Genomic DNA, 24,956 nt, shown 5'->3' on the forward strand with positions numbered 1-24,956 from the left:
GGTATTTCTCTTTTATATATTTAGATTTCGTAAAAGTTCACGATATATTGCAAATAAAACATCTCACTGGCGCTAATTTCTCGACACACAGGTTGTTTGAAATTATAGATCATTGCTCACGTGCGGCAAAATTATTATGTTAAACACGTAGCAATTTTGTGATTGTGCATTTCCAATATGGAGGAAAGTGAGACTAGTAGAAATCTGAAGCTGTTTTCCATTTTACTGATAATAACGTAGACCGCAAACATTTTTGTTAATAATAATATTAAATTATCTTTGCGGCTATTTTATCTGTATAGAAGGAAAAGCTGACTGACTGACTGACTGATCTATCGACGCACAGCTCAAACTACTGGACGGATCGAGCTGAAATTCGGCATGCAGATAGCTATTAGGTACGACGTGGGCTAGGAAAGGATTTTTGAAAATTCAACCCCTAAAGAGAGAACATAGGGGTTTGAAGTGTATGTAGTCCACGCGGACCAAGCTAGTCTAAATTTCATATAAAAGAAAAAGGTGACTGACTGACTGATATATTCGCGGCGAAATTTGAAATGCACAATTTAAATGCATTTTTATTGCACTTGTCGATTGAATAAAATTTGTGTAAATTGTTTGGTAGTTTATTATCACTTTAGGATCAAATTTAGACACTTTTCAAAAAAGCGTAAAATTTCCTATTGGCGTTATTTTAAAAGGATAATAATTAAGATCTTTTAAATTATTTTTTGTAATTAATTCACCCAGAGTTGCTAAAACCATAATATCGTTTCTATAATCTTATGAATTCTGTCGGTAAAGTACAGAATAGTAAAGTAAATTAGGTAAGTACTAATGTTTACACGAATTTACAGTTTTCATATATACCTAATAATACGCAAAGCGCATGCGTATGAGTGCTTCAAAAGAAAATATTCCATTTTGTTTTCACAAACCATTTTATTGTAATAATAATATAAATTTTGTAATATTATAATTCTCATAAAAATTTACTAGCGTGGCTATTTCAGGGCCTGTAAACATTTGTCGTTCAAAGAAATTTTAAAGACCTAATCAACTTGTATTTATTTATTTTTTATTTAGTTAGCTTAGTATTTAGTACACCGATTTTTTTCTATGAAATTGTCTAATAATTATTTTTAATATCAAGTTAATAAAAATAAGTTACTAAATTATAAATGCATGTGTATGAAACTTGGTTATTGATTTGTAGGGTTCGGGGTCCTATTACTAAGCCTCAGCTGTCAGTCTTTCCGTTCGTTCGTCCTTCTCTCTGTCAGTGGGCTGTATCTCGTGAACTGTAACATGTAGAGAGATGAAATGTGAATGTGTATTTCTATTGCCGCTATAATAAAAAGTAATAAACATTTCAAAATGGCCGCTTTGAAAATTAAAAACAACTAAAAAATGTTTTTTGTTGTAACCCTTTGTGTGTGAGTCCGACTTGCCGACTTGGCCAATTTTTTAAGTCTCTCATGAAGAAATATTTTTGAAAAATTCTAACAGGATCTTCTTAGGGTTAACCCTAAATCCATGCGAAGTTGCCAGAAATGGCTAGTATGATATAGATTTCTATATCTATATCAAAACCTTTGTTAAATCCTGCGAAAATGATAAATCGAATGAGAAGGAGCGGAAAAATGGTTCAAATACCGGAAATTCATGCGACATTAAACACCAATGTTCTAACAAGCCACGAATCCATTTACGATTTCTCGCTTGGATTTCCCACGACCTCGGTTTCTGCCAAAATACAGCTAAACCTGCAGTTTTTATGTGCCAAAACTTGTTTATATTTGGCACCAGTATAACACTCGATTGTCCAATAAATTATAATGAAAGCGCTATTGCCCTATTATTTTATAAATGGTACCTACCTATACAAAACTTGCCTCTGCAATGTACAAGAAACGTGTTAGGTAAATGTTCTGTTACTATAAAAAAAAATTATAGTAATATTAACAATGGTTTGTTTGGTTTATCATGCCGCAACAGGGGATCGACCTAATTTTGTTGAAACATAAAGTCTGAATTTTGTAGTCGACTTGTTTATTAAAAAACAGATTTTTATGTGAAAAAACTAGCAAGAAAATTAACGTATATTTTTTTATGTTTTTACTTCACTGTTAGTGATAACAGTGAAGTAAATAAATAAAAAATAAACGTCAATAAAACAGCCATAAACATCATAAATTTAAAAAAAATCTATTTAGTTTAATGTAAAAAAACCGCGATGTTTTGGTTAATATGTATAGTTTAAATAATGTTAGAGCCAACGATTTGTAAACCCTGATTGATACGTTGTTTATATTGAAAAAGGTATTCCTAGAGTTTCTCAAGGCTACCGATATGGGAAATCGACACGGTAACGTACCTTCTGACCGATTTAATTTTCCACACGAAATCTTTGATGATGGAATTAGGGTGATATTTTGTGAAACTAATTAGACCTAACGCAGACGACCAATTTTTGTCTGAGACCGATTTTTAGGGTTACGAATGAAAAAAAGGTACTCTTATAGGATCACTCTTCGTTGTCTGTCTGCAGATGAAATTTGGCTGGTAGGTAGGTCTTATAGCACAAGTAAAGGAATATCTTGAATTTGTAGTTACATCACAAAGAAAACTAAAATGTGTTCATGAACAAATAATTACTTAGTATTTTCAATTTTCATACTAAGATAACTACACCAAGTGGGGTATCACAATATGAATGGGCTTTACCTGCACATTCTAAAACAGATTTCTATTTATTTTTATGCATAATAGATTTAGATTTATCGTGCAAAATGTCGTGGATAAAAAAATTTAAGGATTGCTTCTTCATAGATAGTTAATGGCTTGAGTTAGAGAGTATTTTTGATAACTTTTTATGGACTGACTAGCTTATGCTCGCGACTTCGTCCGCGTGGACTACATAAATTTCAAACCCCTATTTCACCCCCTTAGGGGTTGAATTTTCAAAAATCCTTTCTTAGGGGATGCCTACGTCGTAAATCGTAATAGCTATCTGCATGCCAAATTTCAGCCCGATCCGTCCAGTAGTTTGAGCTGTGCGTTGATAGATCAGTCAGTCAGTCAGTCAGTCTGTCACCTTTTTCTTTTATATATTAAGACTATTTTTTTTATAGACCAGCGCTTGGCTGCAATCAGACCTGCTGGCAAGTGATTATGCAGCCTAAGATGGAACGCACTTGCCTAGAAGATGCCTATTCACTTGAAGGTACCCATATTAAAATTGGAGTGTTAAACTAATAATCCGATATCTGCGTTTTGATTTATACGGTTATTTTAAAATCTTTGATACTCTGTTTACAAGATATAATGTAGGCAGTCCAACGTTTAAAATGCGTGTTTTATTTTCTACACCTACTAAAACTGCGGGATGTCAAACAATAAGATTGAAAGTGTTATCATCGTAAAAATAGTAAAGTACTAGAGTTGAATATAGTTTCTTTGAACAGTGCCCTGAATTTTCATGATAAGACGCGATACCCTACTCATGTTAATCATTTGCTTGGATATCAAATCACGACGACAACCCATGCATATTTTAAGTAACAAAACCTCAAGTAATTAGAACAAAATGTACAGACCGGCCAAGTGCGAGTCAGGCTCGCGCAGCGAGGGTTCCGTAATACAGTCGTATTTTTTCAACATTTTGCACGATAAATCAAAAACTAGAATGCATAAAAATGAATAAAAATCTGTTTTAGAATGCAAAAGTGAAGTCCTTTCATACCATATCCCAGTTGAATTGATCATGACCACATTTTTTTATTTGTGTGATGTAACCACAAATTCACAGTTTTCAGATTTTTCCTCTTATGTCTGCTATAAGACCTACCTACCTGCCAAATTTAATGATTCTAGGTCAACAAAAAGTTACCCTGTAGGTTTCTCGACAGACAGACAGACGAAAAACAAAGTGATCCTATAAGGGTTCCGTTTTTCCTTTTGAGGTACGGAACTCTAATAATAGCTATAAATAGATAGATCAAGATAATTCGGAGGCAATTTGGTAAAAACTATGTTTGGTATGGTTTAGCAAAAGACGCAAACGACTTTGTTTAGGTAGATATAGTACTTAATCGTTTTAGATTTTGACTTGGCTCGGATAAATCAGTTAAGCAGTTGGTCTATGAAATGGTAACAAACAGACAGACAGATACTAGACCAAATTGTGCTCTTGGCGGCAATTTGGTTGCTATTTAGCATTTAGCATAGAAAGAGTAAAAAAAAAAAATGGTATTAAAACTGATTCTATAGTCATATATTTTTTTCAGTTATTACAAAAATTTTAATACTCATAATCATAATCCAAGGAAGTCACCAAGGCAAGAAGTATAGACGGCCAGTCATCAGATACCCTAAAGACACTAACTTCTGGGCGACAGACTTCTTCGTGAAGGGATGCAGAAACTTCATTGAGAAATGCCCAACCATGTACAAGTAAGTCATCTTCATGGACAAGAGGACGGTTTCAGACTAAGGGATGATTTATGCTAGACCGTGCCGGGCGCGAGCCGTGCAACGTCCAAGGCACGTCCGACGTGAAGACGATCCACGGATTGCAAGGCTTGGATGACTCGGACACAGCATGGTCTGATGTGACATCATACAAATTCCCAATATGGTGCCTCGGACGCGGCACGGCTCGGGCCCGGCACGGTCTAGCATAAATCATCCCATATGGTAATATTCATCATGATCAACCCATCACCGGCTCACTACAAAGCACGAGTCTCCTCTCAGAGTGAGAAGGGTTTTGGTCATAGTCTACCACGCTGGCCATGTGCGGATTGGTAGACTTCACACACCTTTGAGAACATTATGGAGAACTCTCAGGTATGCAGGTTTCCTTCACCGTAAAACAAGTGATATTTAATTAATTAAAACACACATAACTCCGAAAAGTTAGAGGTGCGTGCCCGGGATCGAACCCCCGACCTCCGATTAGAAGGCGGACGTCCTAACCACTAGGCTAGTGGTATAACTTCCTATACCTACTGAGAATTTCTTAACAGAAAAACCCAATAGCTATCTATTTTTGACCCAACTCAAAAATCGAACCCAGGGCCTTGTCATCCGCAGCCGAGCATGCTAAGCACTAGACCAACGAGGCTTTTGCTAATTATTATTATTACATTTCAGGGTACAACCAATATGTGCCCGGAATTATAACGGCGACTACAGGAACTTCCCAAACTATTGTGAAATGCAATACGAAAACTGTAACACTTGGAGAAGTATGCATTCCTTTTTGCTTATTAACACATAGCTGGCCCGCTTCAGCTTCGCTCGGGTGGAGTTCTTGAAAATCCTTTCATAGTTTCATGCAAACTGCGGAACCAACTCTCATCGGCGGTGTTCCCATTAGATTACAATGTGGGGTTATTCAAGGAGCAGACCAACAAATTCCTAAAAGGCCGGCAACGCATCGGCGGTTCCTCTGGTGCTGCAATTGTTCATGGGCGGCGGTAATCACTTAACATCAGGTGACCCGCTTGCTCGTTTGCTCGCTTTCTCTATTAAAAAAAATTGTGGGGGTCACGTCATAGAGAAAATGTATATGCAAAACCTCGAAAGCTCAACGGTTAAAGGAGCGGATTGAAAACCGAAAGGTCGCCGGTTCAAAGTCCACTCCACCCGTTGCACTATTGTCGTATCTACTCCTAGCATAAGCTTTACGCTTGATTGGAGGAGAAAAGGGGAATATTAGTCAGCTTGATAAACTTGGCTATTATTCTTTTTACACAAAAAAACCCTCAAGCTTACCCAATCAAAGTATTCCAAACTTGAGCTAGAGGCGCCAGGTCCAAGACATAGGAAGTATCTAAATGTAAATTAGGATGACGAACTTAATTTTGAATTTTAGTAAACTATAAAGAGTAACCTTCTTACAAATTGACGTGGAATAGCGGTGGAATAGTAATACTCTGTTTTGTCTTTTTCCTTCAAATGTCAAATAACTGATGACAGAGAAAGACAAAATAAAGTATAACTATTCCACCGTTATTCCACGTTTAATTGTTAGGCAGTACGAATTTTCGAAAACTTTTACTCACGACCGCGCGAAACTTCGTGAGCGGCATTTCGCGCGCGATATCTACTAGTTTTGGTCCTGGGGCTAATTGTGACTCATAAATACATACCTGATGAAAAAAAATCCTCCTTTTAAAAATTATTACAAACTCCAAAAATCGCAATAGATAAGAACTTTTAATAAAAGGAACTTTATACTTATTTTGGCGATCATCTTTTAAAAATATATCAAGCAGAAAATTCTTTGATCTCAAAACGACTCTGAAAATACTTCGACACGGAGATGTTGTAAAAGCAAGATCAACTAAGCGGGAAAATTCAGATAAAAAGAAAACCCCACTAATTTTTACGGTTCCGTAACTCAAAAGGAACCCTCATAGAATCACTTTGCTATAGTCTACACTTACTTTATTATCTAATAGGAGTAATAGGCTTCGTTGTCTGTCGGTCCGTTAACCTTTTCCTCAGGAACTTTCTCGTGCCGGGAATCAAACCCCGGACCATTTTTGCCCTGGGTTTTTTCCAGGCCTATTTTTGCCCTGCTACTGCTTCTATCAAAATTTTATTATTTTCTATTTATATTAATATTTATTTGCCCAAAACATAATATGATAACATTTTATAAATATACATATAATACATGGTATTAACTTAATAATCTGGATTATATAAAGTCTAGACTAGATTATAATGGTCCGAGATCCCACTGCCGCCAGACGTTCCTTATTTTCTGAGAAACAAAATGTGTGGTATAGAGCAGTGCTCGTGTGTACTTTTAATGTAGGTACGCATATTTGCCTAGCCTGTCACTCGGGTCATTTTAAAGATATCAGTTGCTAATTATTCTGAGTTCTGAGTGGTGATTTTTATGTATAACTCCTCAGTATCATAATATAAAAATTACGTATACGTAATAATAAGTAAGATAAACTATGCTATGTTTTGCGAGCTTTAAAGCGTCTGGCGGAAATTACTGCCAACAGGAAGTGTCTAGCAGTATCGAATATTAATTATTTACAGTTGTATTTTGTAAAACAACTAACCGCTTTAGACGCCGTTGATCGTCGAGCCAGGAGACTTATAGGCGAAGATTCACCACTTTTGGGGAAGCTTCAAAGTCTTGATCACCGCCGAAAAGTTGCCGGCCTATCGGTGTTTTACAGAAAATATTTCGGAGAGTGTGCTCAGGAGCTGTTCGATCTTATCCCTCCCTCACCTTTCTACCACCGTACCGCAAGACACCGGGCGAGTTTTCACCCCTATGTCGTCAACATTCCATCTTCGCGTACGAAACGCTTTGCGTCATCATTCCTTATACGCATGGCTAGGGTCTGGAATACTCTTCCTAGATCAGTGTTTCCTGTCAATTATAATCCGGGTATCTTTAAAACAAGAGTGAATAGGCACCTTCTAGGCAGACGCGTCCCATCTTAGGCCATATCATCACTTTCCATCAGGTGTGATCGTGGTCAAGCGTGCGCCTATAACGAATTAAAAAAAAAAAAAACATACATGAAAAAAATCAGCTGTCAGACTTACATAGAATTACCTACCTGTTTTGAAAAATTTACTCAACTTACAAAAACTTACTTAGAACTTTATAAAAATTTACTTAGAAGTACCTATTTAAAAAGTTACTCAATTTTCTTAAAAAGTGAGTAAGTTTTTAAATAGGTACTTTCAGTAGCTGATACCTTTAAATTGGCCCACGGCACAAGTTAGCAGATATGCGTACGTAGTACACACTAACACTTAACTCTATCCCACACATTTTCTTTCTCAGAAAATAAGGAAGGTCTGGCGGAATTGGGATTATGCACTGTAAGGGCATAATGACACTTTTTCACCCCTACCAAGCAACAGACTGAATCTCAGTCTAGACGAAAATATCTAAGCCAAGTTAAAGATAAAATGTATTTCTAATCTTTGGCCACGTGTAACTACCTATATGTAATTTCAGCGGTCAAAAGTCAAAAGTCAAATGATTTATTCAAAATAGGTAATAAATTACTCCTATTAAATTAATCTAACACCATACCAGACCATGGTATGGTGTTAGATTTGTAAGATATAGTGGTGATAATTATTACGCAAACTTAAAACTAAAGCTACGAGGGTTCCGAACGCGCCCAGGTCTGAGAAGAGCCCACAACAAACTGGTCCTAGCACAATCACAGCACACGATCTGTGATCAGAGTGACAAGTCGAGATAGCAATCGGGGTATGACTGTATGAGGTGGGGGACGCCCTGCACAGCCGCACGTCACCCGCTTTCTCCCGCACTGGGTTAGCTTGGGGACTGTGCAGACAAATGAAAGAGTTCCCGCGGGCTTATAAAAAACCTATATCCAATCCACGCGGACGAAGTCGCGGGTATCATCATCTAGAAAAATAAAACAGTAATTGCTAAACTCTGTATTATTTCAGTATGACAAAACTAGATAAAGATGTGACAAAAACTACACAAAAATTCAGCAGATGTTTTTTTTTTTTAAAGAATATTAGCCATGTTAAATGACTAATATTCCCCTTTCCTCTCCAATTAAGCGTCAGGCTTGTGCTAGGAGTAGGTACGACAATAGTGCAACGGGCGGGGTTCGAACCGTCGACCTTTCGGTTTTCAGTCCACTCCTATACCGGTTGAGCTATTGAGGCTCAGATTAGATGCTTTGTGTGAAGTTTAGAAATATCTACCACGTTTTTTGGCTTACAAAGTTTTAATAATAATAATAATCATCTTTATTTCAGATATTACATCCATTTTGTTAGTAATAAAATTAATTGCTAATGACTATGTTAGTAAGTAGGCTGTTTTATGAACCATTTTATTTGTCTAGGAATCTACCACCCATGAGACACTGAGAGTGCATGTGCAAACCAACCCAGTGTCTCATAAATGGATTATCTAGTTTTTCAGATAAGGTTTTCAGAATACCGTTGGAACTACCTCGGATTCTGCTCCTCACTGAAGCTGCTCTTTTTAAAAATGAAAATGAAAATGAAAATCTTTTTTATTCGTATAAACTTTTACAAGTGCTTACGAATAGTCGGATGCATCTATCACTGGTTCGGAATGCCTTTCCTGCCGAGTTTTGAGTCGCCTTAAAGATATACTCACGGATTTTGCAAAGCTTTATCAACATTAAATCGTGAGATGTATCGTACCGATTGTTCTTGGACTGATATGTTTCTTATATTTGCGATATTTCATCTACTACCTACTATACACAGGACTTCACTCCAAATGTCATCTTTTTAGTAGGTATAAAATAAATTATCCTCAATACTTGTGGTCTGAGAGGCGTTGGAAGTTTTGCGGAGGTGGTTGATAAAAGCTTAGTGTTTTTAGGTGATTTGTCTGTATTTACTTACTGGTAGAATCATGAAATTTGGCAGATAGGATGGTCTTATAGCAGACATTAGGGGAAAAATCTGAAAACCGTGAATTTGTGGTTACATCACACAAAAAAAATTAAATTGTGGTCATGAAGTAATAATTACTATTTTCAATTATCGAAGTAAGATACTATATCAAGTGGGGTATCGTATGAAAGGTCTTCACCTGTGCATTCTAAAACAGATTTTAATTTATTTTTATGCATTATAGCTTTTGCGTTGCGCGAGCCTGACTCGCACTTGGCCGGGTTTTTTAATCCATTGAAGGATTTTTACGAAAAAATATTTTTATACCACCCAGTAAAGCAGCAATGTGAAAGTGTGCGGAAGTGTTTCGATACTCGAATACTATCAACGTTGTGGTGAGACATAAAGTAGTAGGTACGACAATAGTGCAACGGGCGGGGTTTGAACCGTTGACCTTTCGGTTTTCAGTCCACTCCTTTACCCGTTGAGCTATTGAGGCTCTATATCAAACGCCTCTTCAAAATTTCTACCGGCTCTCGGTTGAACATACCCGTCTTTTCTCTTGCGGCCATAAAACATAATTCGCCACGTCTAGACAGATCGAATGTGCACGATTTATTGTTCTGTATCTCGAAAACTTCCCATATGACCTATTTCGTATCATAAAATGTTTAATGTTTATGTACCAAACAGAGTCCGTGGTATAAATTTAAAAAAAAAAACTTTTTTATTCAAGAAAACTTTCACAAGTGCTTTCGAATATGCATATATGCATCTACCACTGGTTCGGAATGCCTTTCCTACCGAGAAGAACCAGCAAGAAACTCGGCGGTTGCACTTTTCAAATACCTATTTGATATACAAGATTATGCCATGTATAAAAAAAGTATTTGCAGTCCGTTGTGTGCGTTGCTGGAACGAGCTGCATGTCAAATCCACGCTCTTTTATCATTTAGATAATCTTCAATTGTGTAATATGCTTTTTCCAGGAGCATATTTTTAATAGATTTTTTAAACTTGTGCAAAGGTAAGTCCAAAATAGTTTGCAGGATTTTATTATAAAAGGTTATACCCATACCCACAAAATATGACTTTTGGACTTTTTTGGATAAGACGTGTCTTCTAGCAATACAATTGCATAAGAAATCAACTCTGGCAGGTTACTTGCACCTCACTTGCACTGTGTAAACACTTGTACAGTACGCGGCCAAAAGTGATGAACATCGATCTTTAGAAGGAGACAACAGATTTGTAGAGCACTGTCTCAGTCGTTGAAACCGACAAGGCGAAGACGACACCTTACAAATATGAAATGTCATTCTAAAGGCCGATGTTCATCACTTTCAGCCGCGTACTGTACCTTTAGGCTTGCGCTTCACACCAAACTCACACAAAAAAATTTTTTTCATCAAACCTATACATGTGGGGTATCTATGGATAGGTCTTTAAAAATGATATTGAGGTTTCTAATATCATTTTTTTCTAAACTGAATAGTTTGCGCGAGAGACACTTCCAAAGTGGTAAAATGTGTGTGTCCCCCCTGTAACTTCTAAAATAACAGAATTATAAAACTAAAAAAAATATATGATGTACATTACCATGCAAACTTCCACCAAAAATTGGTTTGAACGAGATCTAGTAAGTAGTTTTTGATTTATCGTGCAAAATGTCGATAAAATTCGATTGTACTACGGAACGCTCAGTGCGCGAGTCTGATTCGCACTTGGCCGATTTTTTAGGTATAAGTCTCGCAAATTGCTAATAAGCGTGGCCGCCATTTTAGTGACGTCAGTACTAGACTGAAGTTTTGAGCTGATGGTTTATTTTTATTTCGGCTGACGTTAAAATGACGCCATTTCGATGTTATTGAGACATGGTTATGGTGGACTTATACTAATTATTATTTAGTTCAATGGCTAGAACTGTTTGTATCAGACAGGAATGTCATGTCTACTCCTGGGCGTATCACCAGCTGTGGCCTCTCGTGCCTACATTTAGCATAATTAAATTGAGTTGTTATTTCTTTCCACAGACTGGCGAGTTTACAAACGCGAGCGGTGCTGAGTAACAGAACAGGCGTCTACAATAAAACACGATTCTTACTATCTGAATTGATGTACTGTCTTTTAGTCAATAAATTTCTGAAGAATATTGCTATTATTTCCATTCTTTTTATTTTAGCGTGTCGATATATTTTCATCTCTCACTACTGAGCACGGGTTTGAGTCTCCTCTCAGAATGAAACCGGTTTGGCCATAGTTTACTACGCTGGCCAAGTACGGATTGACAGACTTTAAAGATACATATTGTTACTTTGAGCCCATTTAACCTTGAAACTACACTTTTTAACTAACAAAAATTTAAACAAAAGTTTAAGTTTCGTGTAATTACTAACACCAATTTGCATCAATATGATCCTTTTGTTGGTCGAAATAAAAACATTTTATTCGTTTATTTATTTATGTAAGGAAGGTAAAATTATTTGTATTTAGAACGTACGAGTACCTATCTACAATATTTAATTGAGTTTGATTGGTTAACTCTCAAATGAAAACCAAATTAATTTTGTATGGAGAACACTGGAAGAGCGCTAGGAAAACTTCTCTTAATTGATGTGTCAATCAATGCCCGGGCTCTTAAATTACTTTACCAAACCGGAACCGGAAGGCTAGCTGATTGATCTTCAATTTTCAAAACATAAACAAGATTGTTTTTGCCCGACTGCGGCAAAGCCCAAAAGTTTCCGATACCAAATAGGTACATACCTATACTGGTTCAGCATATTTAGAAACATCGTACCTACGGTACTTTCTAGGGTTCCGTACCTCAAAAGGAAAAATGGAACCCTTATAGGATCACTTTATTGTTTGTCTGTCTGTCTGTTAAGAAAACTACAGTTTAAGTGCGGAAACCAGCCCAGAGTGAAGAAAGAAGAAAGAAGAAGAAGAAAACTACAGGGTACTTCCCCTTGACCTAGAATCATGAAATTTGGTAGGTAGGTAGGTCTTATAGCAGGCATAAGGGGAAAAATCTGAAAACCGTGAATTTGTTGTAACATCACACAAAAAAATTAAATTGTGGTCATGAACTAATAATTTATTTTCAATTTTCAAAGTAAGGTAACTATATCAAGTGGGGTATCATATGAAAGGGCTTCACTTTTGCATTATAAAATAGATTTTCATTTATTTTTCTGCATCATAGTTTTCGATTTATCGTGCAAAAAGTCGAAAAACAACGACTGTAGTATGGAACCCTCGGTGCGCGAGCCTGACTCGCACTTGGCCGGTTTTTTTACTAACTTGTAAGAATTTACTTCTGATTATTAATTTTAAGAAAGAATTTTTGTACTTAGTCAATGCCTGAGTGACGCAATATAACCTGATTTTCGGTATTATCCCTTGGCAGGATATAAATATTCTACGTGCATTTCATCGTGCATTCATTATGCCATTATACGCGCGGGTTGAGCCACCATTGATGCTCATGGAATAAAAATGTTTTGATTTTTTTATAAGCCATGAAGAATGGTACAAGTTTAATAAACTTTTGTCGTGAAATCATTTATTAAAATCTCTCTGCAGGAGATTTTCCTTACAATGTTCCCTGTCTCAAAAAGAAAAATAAACGACCGGGTTTAGCATGTTAGAAAATTCGGGGAAAAAAATATGCAAAAATTTTAGAGCACGGTTCTGTGGTACAAAATACAAAAAATCCAGTTACCCTAATTCCATCCATGAAAATATTTGCCGTTAAAGTTGCGTTCAGTTAACCCACAGAATTTAAAATAAGTATAGAAGTGTTAAGGAAGACTTTGAGCTACTGTCTGAGCTTTGAATCAATTAGTGGAATTTACCACTGGTTCTGAATCCCTTCCTATGGAGAAGAACTATCCAGAAAGCTTCTTGTAGTCCATACCAGCCCCCTCCCCTATTAATTTAACGTCACTGGCCATAAAATTTTATAGCTACTGACACTGCAAGCCGTGCTAGCGTCACTATGTACCTAGCTCTGTAATCACCTTATTGGCACCGATTCCGTTGTCTTTCTCTAACCTAAATTTAGAGAATCTACATCCTTTTCTTTTTAAAAAGGGACAGACCATGAACTTTACATTTAAAGACTCTAAATTTTAGTGCACGCTACAAATTTAAACAGTAGGCTCGTGACTGTGCGCTAAAATCACGGGTTTTAACATCTAAAAAATAAATTTAAAACTGTCACTGCGTCTGTCCTTTTCATATTACATTAGTAAGAAGATACTCTAAAATTAGGTTGTGCTCAGAATCAGTACCTGTCACACCAACAAGAAACTTGTCCCGCTCGATTGGCACCGCTCAGACCTCAACCCCAAAATATTAGTACCTATCTTAAAAAGCAGAATGATTATGCACCTTCTACTTGCCTGCTTAGCCTCCATCATCTTCTGCTGTTTGGTACGATTGCTTGACGGCAAGACTATATTATATGTAGTTAAAAAATAAAAACAATAAAAATAAAGCCCTACCGTCACTCACAAATCATGTGCGGACAGGCTGGTGTGCGGTAGTAGTAATAGGAAATTAAATCGATTCGCTTGTATGGAGCATAACCCTGCCTGGTGATTCGCTAACTCAGTGTCTAACGCGAAATGATAGCCACCGAGGTTGGTTGGTTCTACATTGCTGCTTCACTGGGTGATATGAAAATGTTTTTCCATAGAAAACCTTCAACGGATTAAAAAATGAGCTCAGTGGCTATCATTCAGTGTTAGGAACAGAGAAACCCCGCTGGAGGTGTAAGGTGGTACAGGTGCAAAAGCTATCTATTACATTCTCGAAACTTTAAAATAACTTAGCCATTTATAATTGAGTACCTAGAACTTAAATCTAGGTTATCTATTGGTCCGATAGCTGAACCCTAACGATCGCGACGGGCGGTAAAGTTATGAGACCATTATTTTGTTATAGTGGCTGACACAAATATATAGGACAAGAGTTTCTGTTGAAAATCTGCTACTAATAAAATATCATGGTAAAATATAATATTTTAATACGAAATACGCTTCATAATATTATTAATAATGTGACAGTGTGTTTGTTTGTTGGTTGGTCCAGCAATTACACCGCAATGGAGCAACGGATACAAGGTCGATATGATTTTTTTCAGAACTCCCAAGGAGAGTGACATAGAAGACAAAAAGAAAGAAAGAAATGTTTATTTTTTAAAGCTGTACCACACATTACCAGTTAGAACTGGTTAGGTTATCCCGGCGCCTCTGATACTTGAGTAGTAAAGTCAAAAACCTCAAGTAGAAAAAGCGCCGGAATAAAGTATGTCATGTGTGGCACAACTCGAAAAAAAAGGTCCCTACTCAGCATAAATGCCATATGTCTTGCACAAGTACAAAAACATACAGCGCTGGTTTTCAGTAGGAACCCTGATTCGGGTGGCGCTCCACGCCTATTATACATACGCTTATTTTTATCTTGGAAAATCAAAGAGTTCCCACGGTATTTTTAAAAAATCCACGCCGACGAAGTCACGCGTAATGGCTAGTAAAAATATGCAAGACTGGGGACCTTTAAACGTCCTTGCGTCATATTCCTCCTTCGTCATAATAACAGTAGGTACGACTTTGACTCCGAATTCAGACGTTAGTGAGGACAGACATACCTAATAAGCCTGTAATAATTCAATGCCATCTTTTCGTTCGTATCTGTGAGAGTGACTCCATTGAGCGTGTTGTAGTGCAGGGCAAGGTTGAGGGCACCAGAGGACGAGGAAGGTCACCTACGCAATGGACCGACCAAATGAAGTCCGCTGTGGGCGGTCCCGTGCACGAATGTACCAGACTATCTTCCAGCAGGGAGAAATGGCGAATGCTCGTGAGGCGTATAACATCTGCCCCCAAAAACATCACTTCGTGATGACCACGACCACTCTGCCAAGAGTGTTACAACGAAGAAGAATCTTTTCTATATTTTTTTTTAATGAAAAGATTATAATAAAACTTAAAGCTAGCCTTATCTAATTACTATATATAATCATGCCCGCGTGGAATGGTGCCAAGAATACTGGCTGCATTTCCGCGCTGGACAGCTAGGCTGATCCGTTGCGCAAAAAATGAGCCAGCCCTTCTGTCACCAGATGAGGCTATTAATCGCGGTGAAATGTCTCGTAAAAAATTTTACATTTAAAATTTAGACTTCCTTGCACGTGTAATATTACAAGGTTTGAATTAATAAGTATAAATTCAGTGCAATGTCTCCCTATATAGGAGTACAGTAGGTACATTGCACAAAAGAATTTTCGAAAAATTCATTTTCATTTTCTGTTAAAGCTGATCGCACATCTAGCCCTTTAGACACATATGCGTAGGTACGCTCCGCAAAAAAATCATGTAAACGATCTTGTAAGAAAGAGAGAAAAATGTTTATTTTGTAAATTGTGCCACATATCACATGTTAAACCTAAGGGCGTTTGTGCACTCATCCGTATTCGGTTCGTATCCGTAATTTTTCGAAGTGACCGTCATACAAATACGTACATTCGATTCGCATTTTTCAATCGATCGTTTTTATCGATAACGACTTCTGCGGCATTCTCATAACCCTAAGATCGTAATGATTTATAGCCTCATTCGCACGTTCGTAATGGCCTGTGTATGGTCGCTTGGTGCGGCGAACGTCTTATGTGTGTACAGCATTATCGGAAAATTCCTGTACCATCATTCCTTTTCACAAATATTTGAAGTACCTTAATAGTTTTTATGGGTCTGAAAATCGTTCCACGTTTCCACTTAAAATATTTGGAGCCGACATCATAATCAAATTCTTTAGACAATAATTGACAAATTGCCTACCTAAATAATCAAATTCTTTAGACAATAATTGACAAATTGCCTACCTAATAAATAAAAATTGAATTACCTTGAAGACAAAGTACGTAATGTTATTTTGTCTTAACTTAAATAAATTGAATAGCTTTCTTTTCTATTGTAATACTGTATATATTGTAATAGTAGATTATGCCCGAGACTTGGTCAGCCTGGACAACACAAATTTCAAACACCTATTTTACCACCTTTGGGATTGGATTTTCAAAAATCCTTTCTTAACAGATATCCACGTCATAACGGCTATCTGCATGCCAAACTTCAGCCCGATCAGTCTGGTACTTTGAACTGTGCGTTGAAAGATTGTACAGTCACTTTAGTCAGCTTTTCCTTTTATACGTTTAGACTTTATTTACTTTTTGTAGTAATTTTATATATATATATATATATATACTTATATTCTTATTGTTAACTACATAGGTACTACAACTAACAGTATATTCTGTTAAACGATAGATAAATGTGCAGTGCAGTGCTCAGACAAGCCGCCATGCGTTTACGAGCACGAAGAAACCAACATTGTAATCTTTTGTTTTTTTGAAAATAAAGAAGAAAAAGCGGTGATAGCCTAGTGGGTAAAATATCGACTTTTCAGTCGGAAGGTCCGGGGACGATCCCGGGTATGCAAGCAGTTAAATATCACTGGTTAAAACGGTGAAGGAAAACATCATGAAAAACTTTTGAAAGCTCTTAGGTGTGCCTAAGAATTTACCATAACACTTATTCTCAAAGTTGTGTGAATTCTGCCAATCTAGTGGTAGACTATGAAAATCTTTCTCATTCTGAGAAGAGACCCGTGCTCAGTAATGGATGATAATCAATCACTATTATTATAAGTTTAACAATAATATCTCAAGTGGCCTCGAAGTAAATACAAAAATAGTTTAGGTACATAATTATTATTTGAAGTTAAAATTATCAAGTAGGTGCAATTTGGATTTGGTAACATCTGCGAATAATTTGTAACAATCTTTTTGTAAATTGGTCATTTCTATACCGTAATCATCATTGCTAAGGGTTGTCATCCCTTCCATTATTTACATAACGGTGGGGGATACTTGGGATGATAATGTGGTCGCCTAAGGACACCCAGACCCGCATGCGGCTGACTCTAAGTATGCATTAAATTTTGCTGCGATGCGATGTGCCATAAATACCATACAGTACCATTGTACAACATAATATGACACTGACCCCGATTCTCTAGTCTCTCTCTAAACTAATTTAGAGTATCTGCATCCTTTTCTTTTTAGTAATGCTAAAAAAGGAACGGAACATGACTTTCACATTTAAAGACTCTAAATTTTAGTGCACAATACAAATTTAAACAGTAGGCTCGCGAGTGCGTGCTAAAATCACGGGTTTTACTATCTAAAAATTAAATTTAGAAATGTCAAACTGCTTCTGTCCTTTTCATATTACAATAGTAAGAAGAGGGTGCGAATACTCTAAAATTAGGTTGTGCTTAGAATCGGTACCACTGTGTACTTTAAACAATGAACCAGAAGCTTAATTTGCTATATTCTGCTGAAACATCAAATCTGTATGGTGCAACATGCAGCATGCGATATGCACTCCCACTCCCACTGCTAAACATGCAGGAAAAGCCAGCTAACAAGCAAGCAATACGCACCACCAACACGCAGCACCACACCATCTCCTGAGGATGCTCCAGTGTCGGGGCGAAACATGCGTCGAGTGTGTTGTGGGATTTGTGTGGTGCTGCGCGGTGGTGGTGCGTATTGCTTGCTTGATGGCTCGATTTTCCTGCATGTTTAGCAGTGGGAGGGCGGGTGGTGCATATCGCATGCTGCATGTTGCACCATACAGATTTGATCCGTTTCAGCGGATCATAGCAAATTAAGCTTCTGATTCATGTTTTTTTTTTTTATTCAGATACAAGTTAGCCCTTGACTGCAATCTCACCTGATGGTAAGTGATGATGCAGTCTAAGATGATAGCGGGCTAACCTGGAAGGGGTATGGCAGTTTTTATTAAACCCATACCCCTTTGGTTTCTACACGGCATCGTACCGGAACGCTAAATCGCTTGGCGGCACGGCTTTGCCGGTAGGGTGGTAACTAGTCACGGCCGAAGCCTCCCACCAGACCAGACCAGAAATTTAGAAATTATAAAATTCCAAACCCCTGCCAGGAATCGAACCCGGGACCTCCCACTAACAAGACCACAGCGCTCACCACTGCGCCAGGGAGGTCGTCATTGCATGTCATGTAGGTACTTATTTCCGCAAAACGCCTGCTTCAATAAAACTATGTACTTTTTAATGTTTTTGGTTTACATAGCGGCCATTTTGTTTGTTATTATAGCAGCAATAGAAATATACACTCCGTGAAAATTTCAACTCTCTACCTATTACTCTTCATGAGATACATCCCGCGGACAGACAGACGGACAGACAGTGGAAGCTTAGTAACAAGCTTCCCTTCGGATACGAAACCCAAAAAATATATTAAAACTAGCTGATGCCGTGACTTCGTTCGCGTGGATTTAGGTTTCTAAAATCCCGTGGGAATTGGTTGATTTTCCGGGATAAAAAGTAGCCTTTGTCACTCCATGCAAAAAATCACGTCAATCCGTTGCTCTGTTGCAACGTGATTGAAGGACAAACCAACGAACCGACAAACTAATAAACCAACAGACAAACACACTTTCGCATTTATAATAGGGGTAGTGATATTGTTAGATATATTTTGTATGAATCAAAACAAATCTACATACCCAGAATCTGTAAAGTGCTCTACTTTTATAATAAATCGACACCTTTCGTAAACAAATCGACCTTTTCCATAAATAAATCGCTCCTTTTTATAAAAAAAGGTTTATAGGTACTATATGGCACGTGCTTTCAAGATCGCTTGACCCTTAAAGTGTGATTTATATGGAACTAGATGATGCCCGCGACTTCGTCTGCGTAAGATTTTGACGACCTCCCTGGCGCAGTGGTGAGCGCTGTGGTCTTAATAGTGGGAGGTCCCGGGTTCGATTCCTGGCAGGGGTTTGGAATTTTATAATTTCTAAATTTCTGGTCTGGTCTGGTGGGAGGCTTCGGCCGTGGCTAGTTACCACCCTACCGGCAAAGCCGTGCCGCCAAGCGATTTAGCGTTCCGGTACGATGCCGTGTAGAAACCAAAGGGGTATGGGTTTAATAAAAACTGCCATACCCCTTCCAGTTTAGCCCGCTATCATCTTAGACTGCATCATCACTTACCACCAGGTGAGATTGCAGTCAAGGGCTAACTTGTATCTGAATAAAATAAAAAAAAATAAAAGATGGTCAAGTGTGTGATTTTAAACTTATTTCATGGTTTATGTAGTCATAAAATGATGGATTTTTGTATAGTGGTGGTTTGGTGGCTAGAATTCATTATTAAAGAGATTTTTTTTTAACATGAGTTTTATTTATTTTTAGCATAACGCTGTACGGAAAGCCGCCGGGAGCCCATCCTACCATCCGCTAACCAATAAAAATCGCCAGCCCACTACTAAGCACGGGTCTCCTCTTAGAATGAAAAGGGTTTAGGACATAGTCTGCCAGGTTCGCCCAGTGCAGATTGGCAGACTTAACACATCTTTGAGAACATTATCATGCAGGTTTCCTCACGATGTTTTCCGTCACCGTTAAAGCATCTGGGTAGTAAATTAGGACTATATAATTTCTTAGCTCCATTTACTATTCACAGTCACGACCGTCGAATTTTCCTTAGCGCTTGACATAATTGCTCCAAATATTTAATTTATTTTTTGCTTGGATTATACTCACTTCATAAATATTCATTAGTCTTTTGTCTTCACAGATGAAACGCTGAGACAGTGACATTTATTTCATGTAGGGCAACTAGAGTTGTAGGCTGGCATGGTATGGGCATATAATGCGGAGGGAAGAAAGCCATGTCACTAGATTCTAGAAGAATGTTAAGTATGCATGTGGAGGGAAAAAAGAGGAGAGAGCGACCAAAGAAAAGGTGGATGTATTGCGTGAAAGAGGATAGGTATGCGTGAAAAAGGGGTGGATAATACGTTGACGAATGACAGAAGTGAGTGGAAGAAGAAGACATGTTGTGCCGACCCCACGTAGCGTGGGATAAGGTAAGGAAGAAGGTAGGGCAACTAGAGTCTCTTATGCTACGTCTGTAACTCTAACCTTCTATTAAGAAGTGCCGCAAGAATCTCAACAGTTGCTCTATAACGACAGACAGACGAACAAATGCAAATTCACCTAATTATACTCACTCGGTCAGGGACAACCCTCCACCTCTTGCAAAATGCTTCAGGCGAAACAACGTGGATGGCACTTTTTTCTATTAAAAGTGAAATGTGAGTTTTTCAACGTCATTCAACTTTTCAATAACCTTCTATTCAATAAATGAATAGGCTATAGGTTATTGAAAATTGTTTTTATGCGTTATTGTATCTACGCATCAATCAATTCTGAAAATTCGTAACATTTTTTATGGATACTGTTGAAGTACCTACTCAAAATTAATTAAAATTGCTATAACATACACATGGACACATAGTTCCAAAAATCCGAAACTCCGAACTAACAACTCTAGAACTCTGGCAGTGCGATCAGTGGCGTGCAGGTCATAGAGGCATAAATGCACTGCTTACCCCAGTTGTAATAGCTCAATGCAAATTTTACATTCTGACCTGCCAGTAAAGGTTCCTACCTAACTAATGCCTACCCTGGCTTCAAACCCTGTGCACGCTACTGAGTGCGATCGAGGCCTAACATAAGCGCAAACTATTGAACGTAAGAATAATATTCAATAAAGTAGTTTGAGGGTCATAAATCGTCAACTATTTACATATACCCTGGGTCAAAGTATGTATATTGGAAAACTTGAAAGGGACTACCACACTGACAAATAGGCCTAAATAAATATTTGAAAAAAAAAACTTTTGCGATTAGGTACCCCTGTCTTCATAGGTACCTATATACCTATAGTACGCGACAGGTCGAGATGGCAATCGGGGTGGAACGCCCCGCACACCCGCACAGCCCCCGCACAAATCCGGTGCAAGATAGCGCGGGTGACGTGCGGGTGTACGGAGCGTTCCCCCGCCTCAAACCCCGATTGCCATCTTGACCTGTCGCGTACCATAGGTGTAATGTAATAAGAACCTATGCCTACCGAAAATTATCTTCAGATACTAAGTATCAGAGCTAATATAATGTGAAAATTTCGGGTACGGAACCAAAAAAATATCGTACGAGGTACTTCAATCACGTTTCCCTATTTCTATAGTTAAAATGTTTCATGAATAACATAATATTTTTAGGGTTCCGTACCTCAAAAGGAAAAAAGAACCCTTGTAGGATCACTCTGTTGTCCGTCTGTCCGTCGTGTCTGTCAAGAAAATCTGCAGGGTACTTCCTGTTGACATAGAATTTGGTAGGTAGGTAGGTCTTATAGCACAAGTAAAGGAATATATCCGAAAACCGTCAATTTGTGGTTACATGACAGAAAAAAAATTAAAATGTGTTCATCAAAATACTAAGAAATATTTTACTTAGTATTTTCAATTTTCAAAGTCTATACCAAACGGTGTATCATATGAAAGGGCTTTACTTGTGCATGCTAAAACAGGTTTTTATTTATTTTTATGCACAATAGTTTTTGATTTATCGTTCAAAATGTCGAAAAAAGACGACTGTAGGTAATACGGAACCCTCGGTGCGCGAGTCCGACTCGCACTTGGCCGGTTTTTTCTTCAGTGTCTCAGTCGTGGTTCCAGCAGTACGCAATCACGGAAAAGTGTGGCACCGAAACGCACAGCCTGAATACAAAACAGCTCTATTTGAATAAAAGGTGATCATTTTATTGCTGCATTCAAAATTCCAACACTCAATTTCGCTAAGATAAAGCGGCTGAAACCGCTGAATTAGGGCCATACTGTACGTTTATACAATTTTCTTTCAGTCGAGTTTCAGACGTTAGAGAGAAAACACGTCTGTTTCAGAACGAAATCCGTTACGAAACTTAAACCGTACTATGCGCGCTTAATTCAAAACGTGTTACGAATATATAATTTCAAAATGAAACATTTTTAATTAAATTTTGCTTTCTCTGACCGTGGATAAGTGGATACTTATTATTTGTTTTTTTGTTTCTTTTTTCGTTACAAAGTGCTCAAACAAAATAGGTGAATTAAGTAACATTTACAGTAATTATGGAAAGTGGTCAAAGAGGCCCGTATGCAGTGGTCAAAATATAAACTGGACGTTATGTTATTACCATATAAAGCGGATTGTGACCATCCCAATGCCGTTTTATGATGATATGGTAAGTTTAGTGGCAGTTTAAGAGAAGTTTTTTCAGCATAGGTACCTACAGTACTAACTACTTCCCAGAGCTTTCTATACTTATTTATTTATTCAGATACAAGATAGCCCTTGACTGCAATCTCACCTGGTGGTAAGTGATGATGCAGTCTAAGATAGCAGGCTAACCTGGAAGGGGTATGGCAGTCTTTTACTAAACCCATACCCCTTTGGTTTCTACACTGCATCGTACCGGAACGCTAAGTCGCTTGGCGGCACGGCTTTGCCGGTAGGGTGGTAACTAGCCACGGCCGGAGCCTCCCACCAGACCAGACCAGAAATTTAGAAATTATAAAATTCCAAACCCCTGCCAGGAATCGAACCCGGGACCTCCCACTATTAAGACCACAGCGCTCACCACTGCGCCAGGGAGGTCGTCAAAATACAAACATAGTTTAGTTTTCAATTGAAAATTAATTAATCAAACAAAAAAATTACTACAGTGTTACAGAATACATAATAAATGATAAAAAAATTAAACAACAAAATTGTTAAAATTAGTTAAATAAGTTAGGTATTAAAGTATGTAAATATTAGTTAAAACTTAAAATTAATTTAAAACTAATGTAAGCTTATAGGTTAGCCATTAGATGTTATAATACATAATATTAATCATAGTTGATTGTTAGCGCAACTTATGTATGTCGACGCAATAAAATTGTACTATAGTTTTAAGGCTAAAATTTGTACGCATTATATAGGCATGAAATAGCGTGACATAAAAATTGTACCACCACCTTACATACAAACATATTTTACAAATAAATAGATTTTGATTTTGATAATGAAAGGTAGACATGTTCTGCAATCAAATATCGTTGTCTGTGTTTGCCATATTTCCGTACAAATGTGTTTAAATTACTTATAGTTAAGTTAGTTAGTTAGTTAATTATAGTTTTTAAAATTACTTTGGCTCATAGTTTACATACAATGTGCGTACATGTTTGATCAGTACCGTACTGATCAAACTGCGTACAGTATTATAAATGCGAACGTGTCTTTGTTTGTTGGTTTGTCCTTCAATCACGTCGCAACGGTGCAACGGATTGACATGATTTTTTGCATGGGTATAGATAAAGAACCTGGAGAGTGACATAGGCTTTTTATCTCGGAAAATCAAACAGTTCCCATGGGATTTTTAAAAAACCCAATTCCACGCGGACGAAGTCGCGGACATCAGCTAGTTGTTATATATATGTTTGATTGGTTAATAAATTTAAATGAGAGCCAATGAACATTAATTGCTTAGAGCGCTCTAGGAATTAACTCTTCTTAATTAATGTGTGTACATGCAAAACGCCTAAACGGCACCCTTCTGTTCCCACCAAGCTTTGATATGGGGTTATTTAAGGGGATGGATTATTATAATTTCCCAGAACTAGTTTTGTAAATAACTAGCTTATGCTCGCGACTCCGTCCGCGTGGCCTACACAAATTTCAAACACCTATTGTACCCCCTTAGGGGTTGAATTTTCAAAAATCCTTTCCTAACGGATATCTACGGCATACCAAGTTTCAGCCCGATTATCGATTAATATTTTCAAAAAAAGTTATAATAGTAGGTAAAAGTAGGTAGGTAACTAGTATATGATTTTATTAACATTTTAAAACTGAAAAAGCAGTTTTTGAGCACTTGCAGAAGAAAAAGTAATGATGTAATGTCTGAAAGAATGCATCAATATAATGCATCACTTCTTTAATAGTGTATCCATGTTTCACTTATCTAGGTAATTTATTTCAATTGCTTTGATTAGATAAAGTTTTAAGACGTGTTAAGACGCTATCGGCTAAGGCTATGATACACAATATGCCTGGATATGCCACCATGAAGATTGAAGACCACTTAATACGTATTGGCAACCCAGCAACTGAGGGTTAGGCCAACCACATTTTTAGGGTTTCGTACCTTAAAAGGAAAAATGGAACCCTCATAGGATCACTTTGTTGTCTGTCTATCTGTCTCTCTGTCGGTCTGTCAAGAAACCTACAGGGTACTTCCCGTTGACCTAGAATCATGAAATTTGGCAGGTAGGTAGGTTATAGCAGACAATCGGAGAAAAATCTAAAAAACCGTGAATTTGTGGTTATATCACACAAAAAAATTAAATTGTGGTCGTGAACTAATAATTAGTATTTTCAATTATCAAAGTAAGATAACTAAATCAAGTGGGGTATCATATGAAAGGGCTACCTACAGATTCTAAAACAGATTTTTATTTATTTTTACGAATCATAGTTTTTGATTTATCGTGCAAAATGTCGAAATAATACGACTGTACTACGGAACCCTCGGTGCGCGAGCCTCGCTCGCACTTGGCCGG

At 37.5% G+C, this 24,956-nt stretch overlaps 2 protein-coding genes across 2 annotated transcripts in view; both read left to right on the top strand.

Annotated features, from left to right (window-relative positions):
• The first annotated feature begins 2,303 nt into the window (after positions 1-2,303).
• LOC117993619 (uncharacterized) lies at positions 2,304-11,520 on the top strand. The gene is made up of 4 exons (XM_034981422.2): positions 2,304-2,368; positions 4,290-4,455; positions 5,158-5,252; positions 11,445-11,520. The coding sequence occupies exons 1-4, from the start codon at positions 2,353-2,355 to the stop codon at positions 11,474-11,476; spliced, it is 309 nt and encodes a 102-aa protein (XP_034837313.1). The 5' UTR covers positions 2,304-2,352; the 3' UTR covers positions 11,477-11,520.
• A 10,728-nt stretch (positions 11,521-22,248) lies between these two features.
• Positions 22,249-24,956, top strand: part of NPFR (Neuropeptide F receptor) — a 49,431-nt gene continuing 46,723 nt past the window's right edge. The window contains exon 1 of the mRNA XM_034981410.2: positions 22,249-22,597. Coding sequence (XP_034837301.1) covers positions 22,577-22,597 — 21 coding nt within the window. The 5' untranslated portion in view covers positions 22,249-22,576. The remainder of the gene's footprint in view (positions 22,598-24,956) is intronic.

Source organism: Maniola hyperantus, chromosome 24 (assembly GCF_902806685.2).
Source record: "Maniola hyperantus chromosome 24, iAphHyp1.2, whole genome shotgun sequence".
Taxonomy (NCBI): domain Eukaryota; kingdom Metazoa; phylum Arthropoda; class Insecta; order Lepidoptera; family Nymphalidae; genus Maniola; species Maniola hyperantus.